Source organism: Nannobrachium achirus (assembly GCF_963921795.1).
Source record: "Nannobrachium achirus genome assembly, chromosome: 19".
NCBI lineage: Eukaryota > Metazoa > Chordata > Actinopteri > Myctophiformes > Myctophidae > Nannobrachium > Nannobrachium achirus.
The window spans coordinates 47,380,394-47,406,086 of record NC_137826.1 but is presented as its reverse complement, the minus strand read 5'-3'; the positions used below and the strand labels follow the sequence as shown (position 1 = coordinate 47,406,086).

The 25,693-nt window shown below is 42.5% G+C and overlaps 2 protein-coding genes across 2 annotated transcripts in view; both read right to left on the bottom strand.

Moving 5' to 3' along the window:
- trim37 (tripartite motif containing 37) overlaps nt 1–7,599 on the bottom strand; it is a 57,362-nt gene extending 49,763 nt beyond the window's left edge. The window contains exons 1-5 of the mRNA XM_080748751.1: nt 7,422–7,599; nt 4,130–4,209; nt 3,505–3,606; nt 2,159–2,199; nt 328–444 (exon numbers count right to left, since the gene is read on the bottom strand). Of these exons, the coding sequence (XP_080604877.1) occupies nt 328–444; nt 2,159–2,199; nt 3,505–3,606; nt 4,130–4,150 (281 nt within the window). The 5' untranslated portion in view covers nt 4,151–4,209; nt 7,422–7,599. The remainder of the gene's footprint in view (nt 1–327; nt 445–2,158; nt 2,200–3,504; nt 3,607–4,129; nt 4,210–7,421) is intronic.
- A 2,228-nt stretch (nt 7,600–9,827) lies between these two features.
- Nucleotides 9,828–25,693, bottom strand: rabgef1 (RAB guanine nucleotide exchange factor (GEF) 1). Its single transcript, XM_080749055.1, has 9 exons — nt 25,631–25,693; nt 23,063–23,260; nt 21,753–21,973; nt 18,225–18,391; nt 16,960–17,041; nt 16,285–16,417; nt 15,464–15,555; nt 14,664–14,920; nt 9,828–12,644 (listed from the first exon to the last, which is right to left on the bottom strand). Exons 2-9 carry the CDS (start codon nt 23,239–23,241, stop codon nt 12,222–12,224), a joined length of 1,554 nt encoding a protein of 517 aa, XP_080605181.1. The 5' UTR covers nt 23,242–23,260; nt 25,631–25,693; the 3' UTR covers nt 9,828–12,221.

The following is a 25,693-nucleotide window of genomic DNA, read 5'->3' as shown; positions in this document are numbered from 1 at the left end:
GACATAGAAACACAGGTTTTTCAAAAAATCTTAGAAGGATTCAAAAGACACTTATAGAATCGGTTAAAAATTCTAATTTTCACGATTTTTTCAAAAATAGCAGATCTACAAGCTCGCAGCGCGTCACTCGGTGCCGCGCCGTGAGCTTGTATATCTGCTATTTTTCAATAGTTAAAGCATAAAATAATGATACACAATAATGTGTACCCGTTCTAAATGGGTTCTTAAATACAGTAAATGGTGGAAGAGGGAACGGCAAGGCAGAGGCGGGAAAGAGGATCTATCAAACAAGGTGGATTGGGAAGAAAATAATCTATGGTCACTGACTTGTCTTTGTCATTTTCCTCATGTTTGGAGAGGTTGCAGAGCTGCAACGTGTCCAACTGCTGTGTCACCTCTTCTGCCCAGCGACAGTTGACCAGCTCCCTCAGCTGTAGTGGAGCCCTGGGGATGAGCAGACACACACACACACACATTATAGGTACATAAATATAATAATAGTAGTCAAAAACATAGGTCTGATTTATGCATTTACTTTGTTGCTTAGCACAGTGGTCCTCAACCTTTAGTTTGGGTCGGGACCCCCACATGATTTCTGGGGGTCCCCAGATGACAGTGAAGTGACAGTGATTATATTAGGGGTCACGGCCTGAAAAGGTTGAGAACCACTGGCTTAGCAGAGCTGTACAAGCTTACAACGTGTTGCGCTAGCCTGTGACACATTGTGAGCTTGTAGATTGGCATTTTAGGTCATAAATTAAATCCGTTCATACCCAATGCCATCTATCCTAGGTGTACTAAATCATGTGAGCCATGGCAGTGGTTCCCAAACTGGGGGTCCCCAAATTATTCTGGGGTATCCCGATGATTTGATTAATGTGCAACATTATTTTCTCACTCAACGGTAAACAAACCAACATACAGGGCTGTACAAGTGTATACGGGGTAACAGCACATTTCTAAAGTGACAATTTAATTATGTAACAAAGAGGCAAACATTGAGAAAATACCACTGTGAGGCATGGTGAGCTTGTAGATCGGCTATTTTCACAATAGTTAACTGTGGAACCAAGTCAAACTAAATGTAATGCCTACAATTCTAAGTGCTTGTCCAGGTGGGGGGTTCCCAGTTCAAATGTGATCATTTTGGGGGCGGTCTCACAGCCTGTAAAGTTTGGGAACCCTCATCCTATGGTGAACTGAGCATCACTGGTTCTTTACAGGTGCAGATTGTAGTGAGGTGTGGATACAGTGAATTAGAGAGGTCTCCATCAGATTGTAGTGAGGTGTGGGTACAGTGAGTTAGAGAGGTCTCCATCAGATTGTAGTGAGGTGTGGGTACAGTGAATTAGAGAGGTCTCCATCAGATTGTAGTGAGGTGTGGGTACAGAGAGGTCTCCGTCAGATTGTAGTGAGGTGTGGGTACAGTGAATTAGAGAGAGGTCTCCATCAGATTGTAGTGAGGTGTGGGTACAGTGAATTAGAGAGAGGTCTCCATCAGATTGTAGTGAGGTGTGGGTACAGTGAATTAGAGAGAGGTCTCCATCAGATTGTAGTGAGGTGTGGGTACAGTGAATTAGAGAGAGGTCTCCATCAGATTGTAGTGAGGTGTGGGTACAGTGAATTAGAAAGGTCTCCACCAGATTGTAGTGAGGTGTGGGTACAGTGAATTAGAAAGGTCTCCATCAGATTGTAGTGGGTGTGGGTACAGTGAATTAGAAAGGTCTCCACCAGATTGTAGTGAGGTGTGGGTACAGTGAATTAGAAAGGTCTCCATCAGATTGTAGTGGGTGTGGGTACAGTGAGTTAGAGAGGTCTCCATCAGATTGTAGTGAGGTGTGGGTAGAGTTAGAGAGAGGTCTCCATCAGATTGTAGTGAGGTGTGGGTAGAGTTAGAGAGAGGTCTCCATCAGATTGTAGTGAGGTGTAGGTACAGTGAGTTAGAGAGGTCTCCATCAGATTGCAGTGAGGTGTAGGTACAGTGAGTTAGAGAGGTCTCCATCAGATTGCAGTGAGGTGTAGGTACAGTGAGTTAGAGAGGTCTCCATCAGATTGTAGTGAGGTGTGGGTAGACTGGGTACAGTGAGTTAGAGAGAGGTCTCCATCAGATTGCAGTGAGGTGTGGGTAAAGTTAGAGTCTCCATCAACTGGTTCTTACCGGCAGTGTGGGCACTGTGCTCTCTGCTCCGTCAGCCAGCGCTGTGAAAAGGACAACGTTAAGTTGCGTGAATCCTTTCATACACGTATACAATATACACATGTATATGTTGAGCTTTATAGACAAAATGTTGAATTATGGATGCACGATATAGACATTTTGGTCGATATCCGAAAACGGCCAAATTGTTCGATAGCAATATTACAGATATTGCAATACATTTCAGTAGGGTTTACATTATTTGTTGTATGTTTTAGCAGAAGCAGACATCTTGTAAAACGGTGTCTTCTCAAACAACTTAAACATATTAAAGATTAGCTTTTATTCGTTCTGCATGTTGACCCTTTTTGAAAGCTTCACCAGAAAATCTGTAGACTTCAATCATGACAAAATTATTTTCCAGATTCTCATTCTCATCAATCAATCAAACTTTAAGGACACTTGGTCCATAGCAACATAAATAAACATAATAAACAATACAAAAAACAACTTTATGTTACCAACTTCTTGCATAATATAAATATTTCCTGATATGATGAACGATTAATTGTGCAACCCCAATTCAAATAATGTCAACACCACCAGGGAGGGACCTAAAACAAATTCAACACGAGTAAAACATCAGATGCCGACAAATATTGGGGGTGAGTAAAACATTGTACACTGGTCATTTTTAAACATGGGAGTAGTGGGATAACCTTTGGCTTTAGATTGACCAGTAAGACTTGTGCTTCTCAAAGTGGATTCCAGGGACTCTGTGGGTAACTTTAGGTGGGTCTAAATTGACCCATACAAGTAACGGGTTGATTTGGTTCCATTTGTACACTGTCAGAGTTAAGGGGAGACCTTGACATTTGAAAGTTTGAGAAACAGAGTTAAGCCCTTTGCACACAGGCGCGTTTATCCGCACGGATAAAACGGACAATTTCATTTTTATAAAAGAAAACAATGATTCTCTACGACCTCATGCACACCGGATCCGAATTAGCCGTGCGACGAGTGGCTGCGGCCGTGCGTTTTTTCTCGATCGAAACCAGTTCGATTCGTGCGTCTTGTCGCATGCGGTAAAAAACTCATCACTCCTTTTATGACTCCTTTTGGGATCCGCAGCGCAGATTCCGCACAGCATTGCACACCAAATCCAATGCGTTTTATTCATGCAGCAAACGATAAAAACGCAACTGTCCTGTGTGCAAAGGGCTTAAGACCAAGCCAAAGGAGCCAACAGTCAACTCAAACCATAGAAAAGCACACAGTACCAGTATCACCCCATAGAGGGCAGGACTAGTGTAACATGTACAGGTAACAGTGAGAGGGTGACATCCCTAGGTGTGAGTCTTTCTCACCCGTATGCAGCTGAAGCAGCAGAGTTTGGAACAGTGTGGACACAGGCGAGCGTCCCTCAGCTTCTCCATGCAGATGAAACAGCGGAACACCTCCGCAATACTCTGTTAGGACACAGAGAGAAGACACCATTCACACTCTAAATGGCTTTGCAGACAGGCGCAATTTCTCGCACAGAAGAAAAAATAAAAATAAAAATAAAAAACAATTTTTTTCAAGAGAAACCTCTGATTCTCTATCTATGACCTCATGCACACCTGCTCTGAATTTGCTCCGAATAGCTAAGCTTATAGATCTGCCTTTTTCACTAGTTTGGGTCCCGGGCAAACGTCTAATCTCTCTTAGGTCTACACCTGAAAAGTTTGGAAACGACTGCTATAGACCATTTAACATTTATGTACAAATTAAAATTCTGAAATAAAAATGTTATCATTTTAAAATGTATTTACTATTTACTGAAAAAAAAGAGAGATTGTACACTTACTTCAGTTTCATATAATGTTTGTTTTACATTTTCTACTTATGAAGGATTGGTTCTCCATCAACTCTACGTGGCATAATTTAAGGGCATGACAACTCTCCACCATAATAGGACGTCACATAGTATGTGACAGCAGTGACACATACCTCAACGCTTTGTTCATCCATTTCCGCCAGTTTGGTTCTCTTGATGGAGGAGAACTCAAAGGCCGACCTCAAACAAGAGCCTAGGAAGAAGGATGAGGAGAGAAGTTAGGGGAACATACTACGACATTCTCTATGTATTGTTCTGTATCTGCGCACCGGCCACAAAACACTCCACAGTACAGCTGTTCCAATACCCGTAACAGTATCAGAAAAGCTGCAGATGCTGCTCTAAATGCTGGTCATCGGTATCGGCGAGTATGCCAGTCTATGCCGATCCGATAGAGCCGCAATATTTCAAATGCTTCAGTTGATGTAGCATGTTTTCGTTTTTTTCCCAAAAAAATCTGTTTATTAAAGTTTTTTAAGTTTACAAAAAATTAAGTGGTCAAATGTATCAAAACTCTAATGGAACAGCTAGGAAGTGTTAAACCAGACTTAAAACAAAACAATAACTAGACACACTGTAAACACCACATTGAAATAAAATCATAAAGAAAGGGACAAGACAAAAAATGGAAACAACAAGACCTCACTGACTGCTCCGTGACTCCAGTGCAAATGTTCAAAACCGCCATTAAAAGGTGACAGTTAAAGAATGTTATTTAGATGTTTTAAGTAGTCCTTAGGTCACCTGCTGGGATCCTAGTTACTTTAGTTTTTGGCACTTCATCGTTTTCTTTGCACAATATTTACTTGACCGCCTGTCGTTTGACTCATGCCATTTACTCAGATCATGCACACGTTTGTGAGTCACACTGGATAAGAGTACTAGGCATACAAGAATCTAAAAAGAAAAATAATCAATTAGCTTTTGTTGAGCTACCGAAAATAGCAGATCTATAACGTTGTGAGCTTGTAGATTATTTTTGGCAAACGTTCCCCTCAGAATAGGGATGTTAAGTCAATTTCGGAGTGGCGACATGTCGGAATGGAGAGCGACACCCCTGGGACCTCAAGTGGTTAACAAGTGTAAAGTGTAAGCATTATTTTTGATTGTGGCAATTTTCATATCTTCCCAACACTAGCCCAGTGCAATTTGTAAGGCAACCAATGACATCATTTATTCATCGCGTAGATCGCATGCCATCGCTGCAGCAACCGTGGGTAGCCATGATTGACATAATGGGGGCAATGACGAACATCTGGGGATAATTTGTTTTCATACACATAGCCTTGACGACAACAAAGACAAAAAATAGAATTTGATCTAGAGATGTTCAGTTCATGAATACTTTAAGTATCTATGAGGAGTGGCCCCAGCCCCTAGGGAACAGAATGCCTGGGAATCCTACTGGGATTCCCCGACAGTGTGGGGACTGGGAGGGAGTTGGCTGAAAACACAGGAGGTGCTGTGTTTTGGTGTCCCGAGTGATTTGGCCCCAAATCATTCAGGGAAACGACACATGTTGTTCCCACCACTTGTTCCCTTGGCTGCACCAAACGTCAACAAAGAGCTCAGCAACTGTTTACGCTCCTCCATGGGGAGGAGTGATGGCCACTATATTTATAGCTTCACTGAATGAATATATTCTACAATGCTAATCACGCACAGAGTTTCATACACATTAGGTTGAGCTTTGCTTTTGTCTTACTTTGATCAAGCCACATTTCTGTCTCATTTCTGAATGAATAATACGTACCAGTAACTTCTTTCTTTATTCCAATTTAAACTTCCCATTCCTTATTACTTCAAGTGTACAGCAGCCTTGGGTGGTGCATGGTTTTTATTGCGTACAGTACCACCCTACTGCTGTCATGGTGCATGGTTTTTATTGCGTACGAACAGTACCACTCACTGTATTGCGGTCATGGTGCACGCTTTTTATTGCGTACAATGTACGTACTGTACAACTGTACTGCATGGACTTCATTGTGGGAGCTGCATTAGCTCCCCGCAATTTGCACTGCACCACCATGATGCCAAATTGGTGTCAGACCGCCATTCCGAAACACCTCCATTCCGAAAAAGGGTTAGGGTTAGGGTTAGGGTTAGGGTTAGAAGTCAATGTTCGGAATGGCGGTGTTTCGGAATGGCGGGGTGTAACCGCCAAATTAGGGTATGGTTTTATTTTATTTTTAACAGATAAGGTTTAACTCAAATCAAATTGAGCCTGTAAAGTATCCCCTGTAATGATGCTATCGTGTTATACAGGAAACGAGGCCCTGCATACATTTGAGTTAGAAACAACTGTATAGTCTACATGTTGACCCCTGGTTACCTTCAAACATCACTGGGCCCTGCATATAGCCTGGTTAGTTACAAACATCACTGGGCCCTGCAGATAACCTGGTTAGTTACAAACATCACTGGGCCCTGCAGATAACCTGGTTAGTTACAAACATCACTGGGCCCTGCATATAACCTGGTATAGTTGCAAACATCACTGGGCCCTGCAGATAACCTGGTTAGTTACAAACATCACTGGGCCCTGCATATAACCTGGTATAGTTGCAAACATCACTGGGCCCTGCAGATAACCTGGTTAGTTACAAACATCACTGGGCCCTGGCTTGCAGATAACCTGGTTAGTTAATAGTTACAAACATCACTGGGCCCTGCCTATAACCTGGTTAGTTGCAAACATCACTGGGCCCTGCATATAACCTGGTTAGTTACAAACATCACTGGGCCCTGCATATAACCTGGTATAGTTGCAAACATCACTGGGCCCTGCATATAACCTGGTATAGTTGCAAACATCACTGGGCCCTGCATATAACCTTGTTAGTTACAAATATCACTGGGCCCTGGCATGTAGATAACCTGGTTACCAACTGCAAACATCACTGCAGAGTGCACACTGCAGTCTGCAGCATCCGACGCATTGACAGCTAGACACTGTCTGGAAGCATCGCTACAGCAGCAGCTCCTTAACTCACGTTGTTTATATGTGTATGCTGCGAAAGCAGTGGGTTTTACTGGACAACACAAAGGAAAACATTATATAAATGTTTAATGTATCGCATTAAAATCTACCATTAGCAACAAGGCGAGCTAGCTCACCCGTAACATCCGAATTGGTGTCCTATCTAGCCCTATTCAGGGCTAGTGTCCTATCGAATTCTGACACTTTCCCGTTCAACAGGTCAGATAACACAACGGCTCAACATTGTGTTTGAAATTAACAACATAGAATTAAACATTATTTAGAAATAACATTACTCAACGACCACAAAATAAGACAAATGCAGCAATAGACCGCTTTCAAAGAGCCAGCGAAGCACAGCATTCGATAGGTCACTATGTGTGGTGTAGCATGGCTATGATGTTTAGCCAGGTATGCTAGCTTACCTTTCTGAGGAGGACTCGGTTTGTTGTGCTTCTGTCTTCCTCCTGTGTGTTGTCTTTACAAGTCTTTACAAGCCAACAGCAGCTCAGCAGTAACACTGCTTCATGTCCACACAGCAACACTTAGCTGTTCGTTAATTCACTGTTTTAGTGTTTCAGGCTCGCATTGGCTTTGATATTAAACACAGCTCAGCAACATCACTGTCTGTCAACACAACACCAGGCACTTGTTACCCTACTTCCGGCTTTTACCACGTTGTCCTCCACAATAAAAGCGTACGATCCATCAAAAAAAAGAAAAAAAAAGAAAAAGTACATTTTCTTGAAACGTTCACATATTTTCTGAAACTTTCACATATTCTAGATACATTGTACATTCAGTGAATTATTCCAAACTTTTTGTTCCCCAGTTAAAATGGGATTATTTTGGGAATTGCGGGTGAAAAGGTTGAACCACTGGACTATAGAACTGCAAGGAGCAGCACAGTAAAATAAGGCATCATTCATAAGGCACAATAACTACTGGTGGAAGTGGAACTGACCTATATAACATCAAGAATTGTATTTCATTCTCCATGACCATGTCCCTGGTGAACCTGCATAGATTGGGTCTAGCTGAGAGAGAGAGAGAGAGAGAGAGAGAGAGAGAGAGAGAGAGAGAGAGAGAGAGAGAGAGAGAGAGAGAGAGAGAGAGAGAGAGAGAGAGAGAGAGAGAGAGAGAGAGGCCCTTGTCCTAGTTCAATCACACAGTACACTTTAGTATCAGGATAAGCCTGCATGGGCACTCTTTCACAGAGGGCACAAATGGCTTTCCTAAATCCATCCTAATCTAATTCTACAAAGATAGAATGAGTGCTTTGGGCAAAGGTTGGAAGATCATTTGCCCAGAGAACAGCCACAGATTTGGTTCAGTTTGAGACAGCCTTCCTTTAACACGATAAGACATGTTAAAAAGTGACCCTAACCAAAATAATGTCCTGAAGCTCTCTTTTATATCCCATACTGACCTTAACCACATTTTATAAGGATGGTAATGTTGGCTGTTCCATTACTTTGGTCCCAAGCAACCAATTCACTGTACTGTGTCTGTATGTGGGGACTGCCCATAAGTCAGAAATCTCATTAGTCCTACATCTCATTAGTCCGAATTTAGTTAGGGTTAGGTTTATAGGGATAGTTTTACTGAGGTTAGGGTTTGGGTTAGGTTTAGGCAGTTTTACTGAGGTTAGGGTTAGGTTTGGGCATAGTATTTTTCAGCAGGTTAACATCACCAGATTATGACTAATGGGATGTAGGAACAATGAGATGTAGGACCAATGCCATGGCAACCTGTATGCACCCACACACACATCAAAGGAGGATGTCCCTACTACTGATTTTGGCAGTCCGTGACCTTTCCTGTAGCGCCACCTTTGGGCCATAAGGAACTTCAACATAGCTTAAAAAAAATGTGTAAACATATTATACAGATAATACAGTAACTATTTTACATGTATGTATATATATATATATATCATAGCACCTGGTCTGTTTTAATCAATCACTGTGAAGTCAAGAACTTGTTGGTTTCTATTCTCAAATTAAACTCATAGATACATCATACAGATAAAAACAATATCTATCACAGATATTCTTTTTATCTGTGATATATATATATATATATATATATATTTTTTTTTTTTATCTGTATCTACCATCCACTTGAATGGAAAAATATCTGGAGAAAGAGATTAATTTTATCTGTCATCTGGCCCAGTGGGAATGGGCCTTTACCCCTCATTACTAAACTTTGCCTTGTTTTACTATTTTGAAAAACATTTTAAAATACTTCAAATAGGCGATCGACATTGACACGTTGTGAGCTATTTGAAAATGTTTTTTTTCGAAATAGCAAAGAAAAAAAGAAAAAAAAAAGAAATTAGAGATGGGTTAAGGCACCGGTGAAAATAGGGCCCCTAATGTCATGTGTCCGGAGAAGCATGACAGGAAGACATAGAAAAACTAACATGGCAAAAATGGCTAGACAGAAAATATGCCAGACATTGTTGTACATCAGTGAACCATTTAGTTCATCAGTTCCCTTTCAACAATAAATACATGCACTGTAGTATTTCCATCCCACCACAAGGTGGCAACATGACAAAGATGCTAAGACAGCAAAGCCTGGATCCAAGACATTTTATTCATAGCACAAGCACTCAACAAACCACCCATCATTTTGAGGTGGGTACATTATAAATAGTGATTTCATAACCTGGCAAATACATATATATATATGTATAGTCCCAAAAACGCAAAAAAACAGATATGCCATACAATAATAATAATAACATGACTCAATTCAAAGTTCAGGTACAATTATACACATATACCTGTAGTTGAACAACGTTTCTTTTAAGCTGTCTGGTGCCGTCAGTTCTTGTATTAAAACTAAATGAAATAAAAAAAGAAAGAAAGAAAATGGTTTCAAACTAATTTAAAAATAAACAAAGTTAATAGTGACTAAAACGCCTACATACAGTATCTACTACTGCTTAATAAGGCAGTTATGGACCGAGCCTCAAAGTGTCTTTAGTGGAGTACCTGTTTAGCATTAGCTTATAGCAACTATGTGACTCTGCGTGCAATCGTGTCCCTTTTAAAGTAAGTTGTGAATGATTTGTACAGCCCAGTATTGTGTTCATGGGTTTTAGTTGTGTATCGTAACATATTGTATAGTATTGTTGTAAACACAGATTATATTGTTTGAAGACAAGATGTGCGTATGTAGTTTTTGAATTATTATTTTTTTGTTATGCACTTCTCTCTAACAATATCTTATATTCACAAAATTATATACAGAATGATAAATCTTTGCTTTTTGGATCTTCTCTAACCTCCTGTGTATGTCATTCATTGTAGTCTGTTTGTCATTAATGAGCAGACCGGAAACAGAATCAGACAAAAAATGAAAATAGTGATTCATTTCCTCTCCAATTTAGCACTGAATTGGTTATTTCTCTCTCTTTCTTTCTCTCTCTCTCTGCAGTGAGCTGGCAGAGTATTCAAAGGAGTTCATTACTGTGTGTACAGTATAGCAGGGGTAATATCTCAAGTCATTATTGTAATGCACAAGTGTAAGTGCTGATTCAAACTCCACTTTTAGAGGCGAATTCATTTCGGTTCGGTTCGGGGAGTCACAAAATCTCTGTGGCACCGAACAGACGAAATAACGACGGTACCCGCCCCCTCCGAACCTCTGAATGACGTCATATTGTAGTTTGGACAGAGCCGAACCGAAATAAATTTGGCTCTAAAAGTGGAGTATGAACGAGTATGAATAAAATGGGAATATGTTATAAAGAATTAATGAAAGAAACAAGGAGTGTTTATGGGGCTGAATGAATAACATGGACCATAATATTCCACTAATAATCAGAACTAAATAGCTCAAAAAAATAAAATACAAATATAGTCCATGTAAACACACTCGGTTAAACGTCATTATGTGTACAGTATACAGTGTCAACCATATAGGACAATACTATTCCCTTTCCTTGTGATCTCTTAAGACTATACACACTGTAAAATTGTGAGTGTCAAGTTAACCACATAAACCCTCTATACTTGGAGTTAGGGTTAGGGTTACTTTTGTCCGGGGTCGGCTATGAACTTGGTCCGCACTTTTGTTATATTACACACCGAACTGACGCCTTGTGAGCGTGTAGATCTGCTACGTTTGGTGAGCATTCCCCCCGGGATAGGGACGCTAGTGTTCCAAGTTATCTGAGCGTATTCAGGTTTGGTAAACCTGCGGTTTTGAACAGCGGCAAATGGTAAAGCAGCACACGTGGTACAAACTGAAATCACCAGCAGAACATGACTACATTCTACGTTTGGCAGTCAGCAATTACCCCCAAATGTCCACCTAAAAATAAATAACCCAGTTTCCCCTCAGCAGTACGAGCTCAAGAACTAATCTTCAACGACTACAAGGTTGTTGTTTTTTTTCCTCATGTTTGAGTACCATGGAGTGACGACAAAGACCTGAAACTTACCAGATTTAGGCCAGAGGTTAATTCAAATTAACTAGAACAAGAACGAACAGCTCTATTGGAAACCTATTACGGTGTACCAGTTAATTTCATGAATACAACATTTTAGTACAGTAATATGCATTCAAAGGCATTGTGGTCCAGTTAGAATTTGGTTCAGTGCAATAAAGACCATCGACCCCTTTTGCTTTTTAACCACTTAAACCCTATACTTATTTGATCGGAGTCCCTCAGGGCTCTATAGTAGGCCCCCCTCCTGTTTTCGCCACATATACTAATATATATTTTTGCTGAGAACAGGCTGAAATATTTGCTCCCAGCAGAGGGACGCTCGGGTTTAAGTGGTTTCATCTTTAAAAAGAAAAGGTTTAAGGACAACTTTCTTTCTTTTTTTACAACAAGGGTTCATATTTTAGTTTGTAATTAGAGAAAAGAAAAGATGAGTGTTAAAATGTTTTCATTTACTGCTTTCTATTGTTTTAGTGATTTTAATATTTTGATTTAAGCAGGCGATTTCTTTGTTACTACCGGTATTTACACCAGCCCCCATAAGTCACATGAAAGATTGCGGTGCATTTGGGAAAGGGCTTATTGGGCCCGATTCATCAAGCACTTTAAGGCCAAATTACACCCACATTTTGATCTTACCGGCATTTAGGACAATTCCCAAGTTAGGAGTCAGATTCAGCTATGTTTTTTTTGTCATGTAAAATATGAATCCTTGTTGTAAAAAAAACCCAAAATTGTCCTTTAACTCTGCTGACTTGTTTTACCCGGCGAACATCTGGGGCGTGAGCGGCGGCGGCAGCCGGTCGTTCTCCGTGTTGTCGGCGTCGATGGCGGAGACGGCGCGCGGGCGGACCTCCAGCGGGTAGCGGTCCAGGATGCCCTGCACCTCCCGCTCCACGCTGTCCTGCCAGGAGGTCAGCTGGCTCTGCAGGCTGTGGGCGGCCTCCGTCAGCTGCTCCTGCCTCCGGTCCAGGCCCGACAGCAGCTCCAGGTTCTGCTGGAGCTCGGCCAGCACGGGGTTCACGGCCGCGCGCTCCGCCGCCGGGGCGGCGGTCCCGGGCCAGCCGTCCTCCGTCTCGGGCCGCCGCGGGGAGGCCTGGCCCGACATGTAGCGCTCAAACTCCTCCTCGGACAGGTTGAGGGACTGGGCGTCCAGCTTCTCGATGAAGGCCACGGCACAGCACTGCGGTGAAGTGACGGTGACACACACACACACAAAAACATGTCGTTACAACTCTTGTGATGTTATGACTACAGCAGCGCTACTCAACCCGCGGCCCACGGGCCGCATGCGGCCCTTTCCGCATGTCTGTGCGGCCCGTCATGATCTAATAAAAATATAATTTTTCTATCAAGTGAACGCAGCATTTCTCAGTGTGTATCGGTACATGACGGCTGAAATCATGATATATCGTTCGCTGAGTGTCTGGATCGGTAAACTCCACGGATGTATGTATCGTTTTTTTCATGTAGTATTTCATTCTATCCTACGTTTCCGAGGCACATTGAATGCACCATCTCAGCTCCCTCCCCAAAAGCCAATCTTTAACGCGAGTCGCCACCACAGCACTCGGACATTCATTCTGCAGGCAGACAGACAGTGCAGAAGTGCACACAGACGAACTAGCAATGCACTGAATGAAGCAGCAGCCGCACAGGTTAAAAATGCAAGATTAGCAGTACAGTAATTAGCGTTATAATAACATCCATGAGTGTCCGCTGCGCTGATTGTTGTCACAGAGTAGCACAGGCTGAGTGATATTATAATCAACGGCCGTTTCTTGGCGAATCTCCGACGGTATTGATTGAGATCATTTTGTTAAAGAAAGCTTCTGCGCTATATCTGCACACACAAGACAACAACGTTGCTGGGTGTTGTAGGACTACTGCTTGTGTTTAAAACAAAGTATTTTTCACTGTTTTATAACTTTCCTGTTGAGTGTTGATGCATGGTGCAACTCTCTCTCTCTTTCTCTGCTGCTGTTCTGTTCTGGGAAAGAAGCCTAATTTATACTTCGCAGTACAAGGGTGTCGCACCTTAAATAGGAGACCTACAAGCTCACAACACGTCGTGGATGCGACACGCTGTGAGCTTGTAGGTCTATGTTTTTAAAACATTTTTGGCTAAAATGGCATAATCTTGGATATTATTATAATGTAATATAATAAACCAGGGAGTTGTTTTTCAGGCCAAGGACCCCTTAGCTGAGAGAGAGATAAAGCAGGGACCCTCACTGTAGGCTAGGTATTATAGCCTACTGTAGGCTATTATATAAAACTGTATCACAAATATTTGGCAGCCCCCCCTGTAATAACCTGAGGATTGGGGTCCCTAACCCCCCAGTTGAAGACATGTACTACTACTAATAATGATATAGGCCTACTTTATGATTAGTAATCAAACAATTCTACAATAGCAGCAGTTGGGTTGTTAGGCCCAAAATGTGGCTGTTTTCTGTGTGTTTCCTTAATTATTAGACAAAATCATTGTAAACGTCCCAAATGGGACCGTCATTTTTAGCTTGCGGCCCTTTGACTTTTGGCATTTTGCTGAGTGGCCCCTGAGCCATCTTAAGTTGAGTAGCCCTGGACTACAGTATGACCCATATGTTGGTTCAGACGATCTATCGGACATTATTTTAATGTTTGGACGACGTTGGTATCAGCACTAGAGCAGCCAATAATGTCCTCACACACACACACACACACACACACACACACACACACACACACACACACACACACACACACACACACACACACACACACACACACACACACACACACACACACACACACACACACACACACACACACACACACAATATACAGTATTTACATCACTTGTGGAGACATTACATAGACTTCCATTCATTTTTATGCAAGTCCTGTGGCCTTAACCTAATCCTAACCGTTGTGAGGACCTACTATTTTGTCAGAGGGGTGCCATGGCATTGGTCCGAAGGTTCATTAGTCCGAATTTGTTAAGAATACTATGCCTAACCCTAACACTAACCCTAACCTCAGTAACCCTAACTAAATTCGGACTAATGAACCTTCGGACTAATGAACCTTCGGACTTATGGGCAGTCCCCGTCAGGGGTCCCCTGCAGGTGACTGTGTGAACATGCGTTTAGTCCCCATAAGTATAGCTAGACAAACTCACACACACACACACACACACGCATACACACACACAGACCAGGTTGGTGAAGTAGTATCCGTCCTCTCCGGTCATCAGCCGGCTGGGGTTGCAGAAGCGAGTGATGTACTGGATGTTGGACTGGAGGCGGGGCGGGTTGGCCTTCAGCACGATGTAGATGAGGGCCGGGAGGAAGTCGTCGGCGGAGGCCGGCTCCTTCTTGGTGATCTTGATGGCGGCGAAGATGTGCTTGCTGCAGCGCGTGATGCACGTCAGCTTGTCCCGGGGAACTCTCTTGGAGTCCATCTCTATGATGTCTGAGGAGGAAGGGAAGGGTTAATTAGTTTAATTAGTCCTTGAGTCACAACAAGCTGGATGGTGGTCAGGAAACTGTCTTTTTACAATGAGTAGAATAACAATGGAGCAGCCTTCAATGCCATGTTATGGACATTCAGTGTGGAATGCACTCTAATGATCAGCCTTGTCCTGGCGCCATGAAACACTTTATACACATGACATACTGTTTGACACATGACATGACATACTGTATGGCACATGACATGACATGACATACAGCAGGGTTCCCCAATTAGTTTTCCCCAAGGGCCGAATAATGTCTAGGGTACCAAGCAGAGGGCCATAGCATTGCAGGGGACGACGACGGTGTTCCCGCTACTCCAGTGACAGTTCAGATATCGTCGTTGTCGGGTGAAAATCTTGTATGTCCAAAACCGTTTGTTTGGGGTTGGTGTGGGCCAGACAGTAGGCAGGCCAGACAGTAGGCGGGCCAGACAGTAGGCGGGCCGCCTATTGGGGAACCCTGACATACAGTATGACACGTGACAGTGCTGCTGTCACACCTGTTATTGCTTTGACCACGTTGTCAGACACCTCAGGCTGCTCCTCGTCCATAGGTACATACAGCATCTGGATGTCCACCCAGTGCAACGTCCTGGACACACACACACACACACACACACACACACACACACACACACACACACACACACACACACACACACACACACACACACACACACACACACACACACACACACACACACACACACACACACACACACACACACAGAGAGAGATTGGGTTAAATAAAGTGTACTGGCCACACGCAACAAAAGTGCAGCCACAAATCGTCAAATGCACATTCATTATACTGTAGCATGTATTGCACAACCTCGGGGGGTATGATTAGAAACAGCACAGGCACGATATATACTACATTATTTTGGAAAATAATAATAATATATATGTTTTTACAAACATTTATTATTTTATAATCTTTATAACACTTATAAAATACAGACACCAGGGTTGGTAAGAAAGACAAACCCTATTCTAATTTGTATCAACAATACAATAAATACATAAGTTCTTAATTTTCTGATCAACCTTTTTTTTTTTTGTCCACTGACTCCACACCGATCCCAGTCATTTCATATCTTAATCCAATATATTTTTTTTAATTAACTTGTTTTCTTTCTTATTCTTCTCATCAAACCATTCAAAGCTCAAAACGATGAGCACAATACTCAATTTCATAACTGAGAATATTGAATGATTTGCACTTCCCGTATTTTAAGATCCTTTCTGATAGTTTAAAACAAAGTAGAAGAATGATCACAGCGAACAGCGATGAACTGTGTTTCTCTATAGGGAGACTGACCTGATCCTGTGCTGCGTGGCCAGATCTTTCTTCTCATCGTCGCTGGTTTCTGGACAGAACACCATCTTATACAGACGGGTCATGATGTACTTCTCCACCTGGTCCATGACGCGCTCCACGCGCTCTGAATTGCCTTAGGGAATAATACACAGAGCATATTACTGACTTATTCTATCCACCTGTTTCCGCAAGACTTTACTGTAGAATTATCTGCAGGACACTTCCGCGACATACAAGCTCACGTCGCGTCGCAGATGCAACCGCTGTGAGCTTGTAGATCACACTCGGCTGCGACGCCGGAAATGCCGCTCGCCTTCTGCGCAATGCACAATGGGTTGTTGGAAAGTTGTGGACAGAGCAGGGTTTCCCAAAGTGGGTGCCGTGATGCCAGTCCAGGGGTGCCTCAGAATAATATGATATTTGGAATTCATCAATATCACTACATTAATATCACTTCACTATGCTTAGTAAACAGACCTGATTTGCACTGTACTTAGAGACACTTCAACACTTACAAGGCAGACTGGCGGGGCAAATAGGAAAGCTTCTGATTACCAGACAGCCTCTCTACCCTCTCAGCTATGGCTGCCCTTACCTTACTTTACCTTACCCGATAGTGTGTCCTTGTTATCAGCTAATCATGTGATACAGTAGGTACGGGTTCCCAGCACTAACCTTTGAAGTGGGTCATCAAGCGGTCCGACATGTTCTGGTAGAAGTCTTGAACACACTCTGAGAGCTCATCAGCACCAAGGTCCTGACCAGACAAAAGGTCAGACATGGATATGAGCCATACATACTGGTACAGACATACAAACTGACAGTCAAGACATCGGTCAGACTATGCATCAAGACAGGCGCAAAAAAAGCGACATAATGCCTCTGTTCTTTGATTCTTTCTTCTGGACAACAGTCAAAAACGTACTAGTTCTGGGCAGATCAATTCATCATTGGTCTGTTTAATTGATTGATTGATTGAAGACTTTATTAGAAGTTTGCATAGAAAAAAGTACAGTTTCATGACGGTACAGTTCACTGGTACAAGGTCAACTAAAAGGAGATCCTAGAAAAGACTAAGCTTATTTCCATAGGAAACCATTGAAGTATCTCATATAACATTGAATGACAGACGGAAAGAACACAATACTATGCAGTAGATATAGTAAAAGAAAGTAAATAAAAATAAAATAAACAGCGCAAAAAATACATACAGTAGGTAAATACAAAGTTTGTTATTGCCAGTTGCAAATGGCTGGCGCCTGTAAGTGGTTTTTCAGGGAGATTTTAAAGGATGCTAGGGAACCACACTCCTTTAAGGCAGGTAGGGCATTCCACATTTTGGTTGTATAGCAGAAGAACGAGTTTGACCCTTTGTTTGAGTTGACTTTGGGTTGAGCGTGATCTGTGGCGCTGCCTCTGGTGTTTTAATTGTGGACGTCCTTAACGTTTATAAAGTATTTTGCCAGGTACATGGGTATCTTGGTGGTGTATTGTATCTTGTACACCAGGCCCATTGCAAGTTGCTTGATTTTGTATTGAATACCAAAATGACGACCAGATGATTGTTAAAACATATAAAAGGCCTTTAAATATTACATTATGAGGTGTAACTTCACACCAACTTTCAAAATATTAGATTTGCTGTTGAGGGGATGGATAAGCAGATATGTCTGACACATATGCAAGCTTGTGCATCTGTTATTTTTGAAAAATCTTGAAATCATTTTGAATTATTTAGTTTTGTTTTTTCTCCCAAAAAGAAAATCTCTTCTGGTGTTCTCCCTGGCACAAAACATTTTAGGGGTCCACGGCAGAATACATATCAATTTGAGGGTCCTTGGCAAGAAAACCTTTTGGGAACCACTGATTTAGAAGGCATTTGTATCGTCCTCGGGTCTTCTTAATGTATTAAAAGTGTTTCATTTGCGTGAGGGCAAGACCTTTTTGTTGCCCATGCTCTCGATGAAGGCCCGGCACTGCTTGTGGATCTCCCGGCCAGGCTTCTGCAGGTTCTTCAAGAAGTCCACAAAGTCCTTGGAGACGCGGTCCGTCTCCATGCTGGCCTGGCGGCTGATGGACGGGCTGGGGGTCTTGCCCTCCTGGGTTTCTGTGGAGGAGGAAGGCTTTGTTTAGTTCCATACTTCCATCTTCACGGCTGGTATGACCTTATTGAGACCTCTGGGACTGAGATGCTGACAGCAGAACTACACTTACATACTAGTGAATTTAAACAACGTATATATGTCATAGTATATTAGAGAAACAGCACATTCGAGACGCGGAGCACTCGTGGTGCGGCACGGGGCGGAGCAAGCGGTCGCCACAACAACGTACTCCAGGCGGTGCGCCGCTCTATTGTCCACGACACTGCGAGCGGCTACCGAAGCCCCCCTGTATCCACGAAGCCCAAACGAGTTACGAGGCCCCCCTGGGTCCACGAAGCCCCAAGCGGCGCGAAGGCCAGCGGACCTTGGTCCTGCTCTTCGCCCCCGAGCGCCGCAGGCGCGAGTGGCCGCGAAGAGCGGGCCAGGGCCACGCGGCCGGCGGAGCGCCGCGCGAGTTACGAAGCCGTGGTGAATGCAATCGTTATATTTATGCCCAGGCCGTAAGGCCTGGGCAAGCGCACGTTAAACGCCCTGTCCAAGTGACTACAATGGAGCTAATGGCTAGGCTAGGCTAGGCTAGGCTAGGCTAGTAAATAAAGAGTAAACACTTCCGGTCTGCGGCGAGTTCAAAGCGTGACGTAACTCTCTTATATACACTCTGGTGAATGGCAGAGCAGTGGCTGACGTCGCCATCTGGTGGTGATTAGTGTGTGGTGAACGTCAAAACGAGTGCTCCTTGACAACTTTTACTGGTTTCTTGAACATACTGTAACATATATATATATACCTTATAAGTCCAATACTTGTTATTTTTCAGGATTCAAAATCATCAAAAGTAGCAGATCTACAAGCTCGAAACGGTCTTTGTTAAAGTGATATTTTCTAATCAATGGGTGGGGTTTGTTCTCCGTTTACATGGGACTGTACTTTGAGGCGATCAATAAACATTTGAAAACGAAATCTCAGCCTGAAGAGATCTAGTCTCATATCACCATATCGATACAATATCAATATATTACCCCGCCCTAGACTGCATCTATCATATAATCCCAACATCCCTGGATCAAATTTGGGTCGGAGACCTAATAGATGTTAAAGGTCACACTATTGCCCCATCGAGACAAATTGATGACATACTAATGAATCTCACAGAGGGATGATCTGGGGTCTAATGCTCTAGTGAGTCAGACTAGTAGGTGTTACTAGCCTGCTATATGTACTGTATAATTATGCACTACAAAGTAAGGCTGGGCGATATTAGGAAAACCTTCGACATATTCCATGATGTTGTTGAATACCTCAATATCAATATTACTCACGATATTAGTAAAAACAATTGCATTATATTGTTTTTAATGTTTTTCTGCTTTAGGTCCACTGCCTGCCTAACCCAGATAATGAAGAGTTTTATTGAAATAACTACACCTGGTTACAGATGGACTGCTTTTTTGCATGTGCTACATGCATGCATAGCGTGTCTGTTAATTAATTTGACACATACACCAATACCTCATTTCAAGCAGTCTTCATCGGTATGTACTGTATACCTTGCATGTTGATACCTCGAATAAGGTACATTTTTGATATATTGCCCAGCCTTACTGGAAGCTAACTGGAAGAAATATAGTAGAATGAGTGAATGACTCAAGGCACCACATCATGTGTATTTGTGCCTAGAGGCTATAATGCTCGTACAGTGGGTTAATCAGGGACAACAAGATCCAGTGCAACACAAACACACCCACCTCTTAGCCTGGCCACCAGCGCTGCCAGTGCAGCCACAATGCGAGGGGATACAATGACAGTAAACCATAAGTAAGCCACATCCAAATCAATAAAACACACAAAATAAAAATGACACACTACTGTACATAAGTTTATGTACACGGCCGGGACTCTAAAGCCGTCAGGCCCTGAATCACACCAAACCCACTGCAAACCATAGGAAGCAACAGCAGCCCGTCTATATGGCATTCAGCTTTGTTTGCAAAGTTGAATGACATTCTTCTAAACCGAGCCATCTAAATAAACCAGAGTCACTGCAGTTACAGCAGAACCAATAAGAGTCTTCTAGCTAAGGAAACCTTTGAGAGGACAGATAGCTTCTCAAAAGTGTCTCTCCCTTGCTCTGGCGGGTTAAGCCGTTACCTTCGGTGGGGGAACCCATTTCCCAGGAGGGGGTAAATATTCCTCTCCAGTCTCTATGGCTCTTCTCCTCTCTCTCAGAGGGGGCTGAGAACAAAATGGGAGGAATGGAGGGGGGGCCGGGAGAGGACAGACGTGAGGGAAAGCCAAAGAGCATGGTGTGGGACCAAGTCAAAGCCCATGTAGGAGACGGGCCGTTTTGAGACAGGGGTTGAGGTGGGTTAGGACAGGGTTATGGGAATGAACGGTTACAACGGTCAAGCCACACACAATTGGGAATGGAATGGATTACACAGACAGACAGTGGTGGTTAGAACTCATTAAAAGTGAGAGACGCAACAGTAAGAAGGAATGGAAACCATACACAGGGAAGACAAGAGTAAAAAAATATTGAATGCATTGTGTTAACGAAATAAGGAAGAATGAAAGAAAAGGTGAAATGTGATGAATGGTGGAGTGATAAATGTATCCTACTAAATAGCGTCACCAGATATCTTTTACCGTTTGCAGTAAGGCTACGTTAGCATCAACCACTCCATGATAAATATCTTCTTATTCTTGTCCCTAATGCCCCTGTACTTTGGTTGGGGACCATGCCCAGAGAGCACTGAGCCACTGGCCAGCAGATAGATCATTTCTCCAGGCAGGGACTTAGTTGTAAATCCAGTAAACATCGTTGCAATTCCCTCCCTCCTTCAGGAGAGGGAAACAACGGGCATGGACCTTAAGTGTTGGCACTTTAAATTGTCATGCTTGATACTCAAATAGGGCGCTTTTCGACCGGCAAAGAACCAGTTCTGGTTCTTTCTCCCGCCTATGGGATGAACCAGAGGTGAGCTTTTCCACCGAGAACCGAGTTGGTTCTGAACCGTAAAAGTTGGTTTGGAACGGGAACCACAAAATCCTTGGTTCCTCTGGTTCAATCTGGTGGAAACGCAAGCCGATTCGCAAGAACGAACCAAGGTTCCAAGAAAGTTGAACGGCACTGGTTCCTGAACCAAGGTTCTTTTGGTGGAAAAGGCCCATAGAGTTAAAGTCAGTGATCAGTCAGTTTCATTTCAAATCTTTTTTTAAGACAACAAAAATAGGTAGAAAAATTAGGTTAAGGTCAAGTTCTCAGGCTTGGTATTGTGGTTACCCGTTTGTATACATCAAGTTTGTCAGGCATGTGTATTTTTGTACCCACGGCTAAAGATAAGAGTCGGCGGTCGCCGGTACCTTTCTTGGGGGCCGTGCGGGACGAGGGGCTGAAGAACTTCTTGACGGTGGTCACTTTGCGAGTCTTCTCGTTGGTCTTCTTCTCCTCGAACTTGGAGAAGGGTCCCAGGGAGGCCTGGCTGGGCTGGGCCTGCGGTGCCAGGGCCTGCTGGGGCGCAGCCTGGGACGGAGCCTGGGCTCCCTGGATGCTGGCGTAGGCCGCCTCCTCCTCCCTCTGCAGCCTGGGTGTGGGGAGAGCAAGGTTATAATAGTTTTGGATTTTTCCATTAGTTTTTATTTGTATTAGTTTTGAGGTTTTGTTTTCAATTACAGTTTAGTTTTAATTCGTTTTTAAAGTGAGGTTGCTAGTTTCGTTTCGTTTTTATTTTTTGAAAATGCTTAGTTTTAGTTTAGTTTTTATTAGTTTTAGTGTTAGTTTTAGTCTTTTACGTAATATGGGGTATTTGTCATCATATTGTTGAGAGTGGCAGGAATGTTAAGACATACAACATCTCTCTTTGACCTCACCAACTGTTGTTTTTTATTTTTTATTTCCACAAAAGACGAAAACTAAGGGGATTTTCTCTATAATTTTAGTTTATTTTAGTTAGTTTTGGGAACACACAATACCGTTTCAGTTAGTTTTCGTTTTTTAAAAAAGCTTAGTTTTTATTTTAACTAAAATGTTTTTCCATTCTAGTTTTCGTTTTTTAGTTAGTTTTCGTTTACTATAATAATTGGGGGAGAGTCACCACAACCAAACCATCAACATCTCCATAGAACACAGCGCTTCTCAACCAGTGCTCCGCTAGCCTCGCGTGGCCAGACTGTTGACCGCGATTTGCTAATGCTCCCGTCATACAGTCTGGGGCAACGGAAGTCTTATGATGAGTATGGATAAAGCGGAAGTGAAGCCTCCTCCCCACTTCCGTTTTGTTTTTAACATTGCGCACATTTATCCTAATATTGGGGCTCAGTTAGCCTGTTCTTGAGAGACTACTATGTCAGTGGTTCTCAAAACTTTTCATGTGAAGAACCCCCAAAATGATATGTATATATGTATACCCCCATCTCAAAATATTTAGTTCCAGGGACCACCCAGAAGCAAAATTTTTGTTACAAATGTTCGCTTTGAAAATACATATATTCAACGATTTGCACACATTTTCATGACTTTTTCAAAAATAGCAGATCTACAAGCTCGAGCTTGTATATCTGCTATTTTTCACTGGTTAAAGCATTCAATAATTCTAGGCCTAAAAGGGTTAATCACACAACAAGACAGTTGATTTGGCTTTCATAGTGTTTGCACATGTGGAAGCTGCTCTTACTTCTCGGCCAGGGCCCAGTCCTCTTGGATCTGTTTCTGGCGGCAGCGGTGGTACTCCTCTCTCCAGCACTTGGAACACAGGCCCTGCCACGCCGCGTTGCCATAGTAACCACATCCCTTCTTACACAGCAGCTCCGACTGGTCCACGTGGATCCCACGCCTCTCCGTCCGCTGACTCATGGTGCTGGATAGACCTGCCCTGTGAGGGACAACCATTGGCTCACAATCAGTTTGTTTGGAAAAGTACCATCTCGAAACTGTAGCGTTTAATTTGTCCTTCTAGTTATGCCACAAAGCCATTTGTGTTTTGGAAAGAAGTAAACCATATTCATAGTTAAGAATGAATGTTTTGTATAATGATGATGATGATGATGATGATGATTCATTCTTGTGACTGACTATATGTAACTGAATATTAAGACTTTAGACTTGAGTTTGCAAGCTCTGTACTTCACTGTATCCAGTGGATATACCTGACCCTTAGTTAATATTTATTACACGGCTTGGTTGAATGCTTGATTCTGATTGGTCAATCGCTGAAACCAGCAGTGAATTATTTCTGTATAATGACCGCTCCGCTCTATAGCAGAGGCTGCAATGTGTAAATCTTGTGCTGTATCCAACATGACAGTAAACAAACACACAGTGTCATTTACAACTAAACGTTGCTCTCGAATGTTTTGGAAAACATTTGAAGCAAGAAATAGACGATGCAGTAATCAAATATGGATTATAATACTTCCTTGTTTTGAGTCGAGGTGACGTTGCGCTCTGCGGACAGACAGTGCAACGCTTGTGGAATCAAATTCACCCAGGAGTAGTGAGTACAAAGATGTTAGCTGGACTATGTCTTTTTTGGTCTCTCTCCATAAAGTTGATACATTATCTAGCTGAGATCAGAATTCTACCACTGACAAGGCTGGAAGGAACTAGAGAGTAATGGGGCTCAATAGCCAACAATAACAGAAATGACATCTAACCATTTCAAAAGGCAACATTTGTCTCCCACACTTTTTACAAAACATTTTATTGTAAAGATGAATGAACCATTCCATGGTCATATGATGGCGTCGTGGACGGAGAATAGCAGATCTATAAACTCACAGCATGTCGTCCTATCATCCGATGTACTGTGAGCTTATACAGATCGCAATTTTTTGGACTCTGCAACGCAGTGGCACAATGAAGTATATCTGGCTTAACCACATGAACCCTAGCCTTCCTCTAGCCGCAAATTGCAACACTAGATTTTTTTATACTCGGATGAATCTAGGGTTGCAATACCTCCCATAGGGATCCAATGCATGAAAACAGTTTTTTGCTATCTGATTGTATTAAACGACTTCAAACTCACCAATATTGTGGCTCTATGGAAAGCTTGGAATTTACTCTTGCTATCTGCAAAGTGTTTGTTTCTGAAAATTCCACCGTGGAATTGTTATGATTTATTTTCTGTCAATAAAATCCGAGCAGCCATGTTTTTTTTCTAAGTCTTGAACTTAGGAAGCGCTCGTCTTCTATAACACCACGTCCCGCTGCCTCCTGCATTAGGCTATGTGACAGAACCAGCTGGTACACAGGACTGCTGAGTGACTTCCCACGAGCGCTTCCAAACTCCAGCACTTAGAAAAAATAATCACCCAAACTGAATTTCTTGACAGAAAATAAAATCATAACAATTCCACGGTGGATTTTTCAGAAACAAACACTTTGCAGATAGCAAGAGTAAATTCCAAGCTTTCCATAGAGCCACAATATTGGTGAGTTTGAAGTCGTTTAATACAATCAGATAGCAAAAAACTGTTTTCATGCATTGGATCCCTATGGGAGGTATTGCAACCCTAGATTCATCCGAGTATAAAAAAATCTAGTGTTGCAATTTGCGGCTAGCCTTCCTCCTATTCTAGGACGAACATTCACAGACAATAGCCAATCTACAAGCTCACAATGCATGGGTGTGCTTGTAGATCACCTTTTTTCAGCTAGGACATTTTGGTGTTTAAGGCAAAAAAGGAGCAAACCTAGTATAGACCTGGAGAACCCTGGTCAACTAAGTATTTAGGGTTTCAGTGTTTAAACAGTGACATTGTGACACATGTTGCATGCAAGCACCTGGAGGAGATCTGTGCTCTGAAGTTGTTGGTCTGTGTTGCAACTTGCAAATGTTGCAATGTTTCTGAATGGAGATAGCCAGAATTAGTTCCCATTAATGCAATGCAACAACTTTAGGGAGTTAACCAGGTTTCTTAACTTAAATGGTGTTCATTCAACCATGTAGATTTAACAAGCCCATCGTTTTGTTTGGGTCATCAAAAAGTAAATCGCCGTTTAAATTGAGGTTACTGGCAACAACCCTATATTTCGCCCTAGAAATGCAGTACACCCATTGATAGCATATATATAGCCAGCTAGCTACACAACGCTAACCCACACAAGCTGCATTAAACATGCTATAGCTATCGTTAACTGACGGCAGTTTAAACAACAACAACATCATCAACACGTTCTGACAGTCTTTCCTATTGCTTTTAGAACGGCGTTTATTGACGTGGTTGCGTTCATTTCTCACCTGTGGATGTTTTCTCAAGGACGAGTTCTGCTAGAGTGAATGTAAACAACAGCCTCTGTCCTG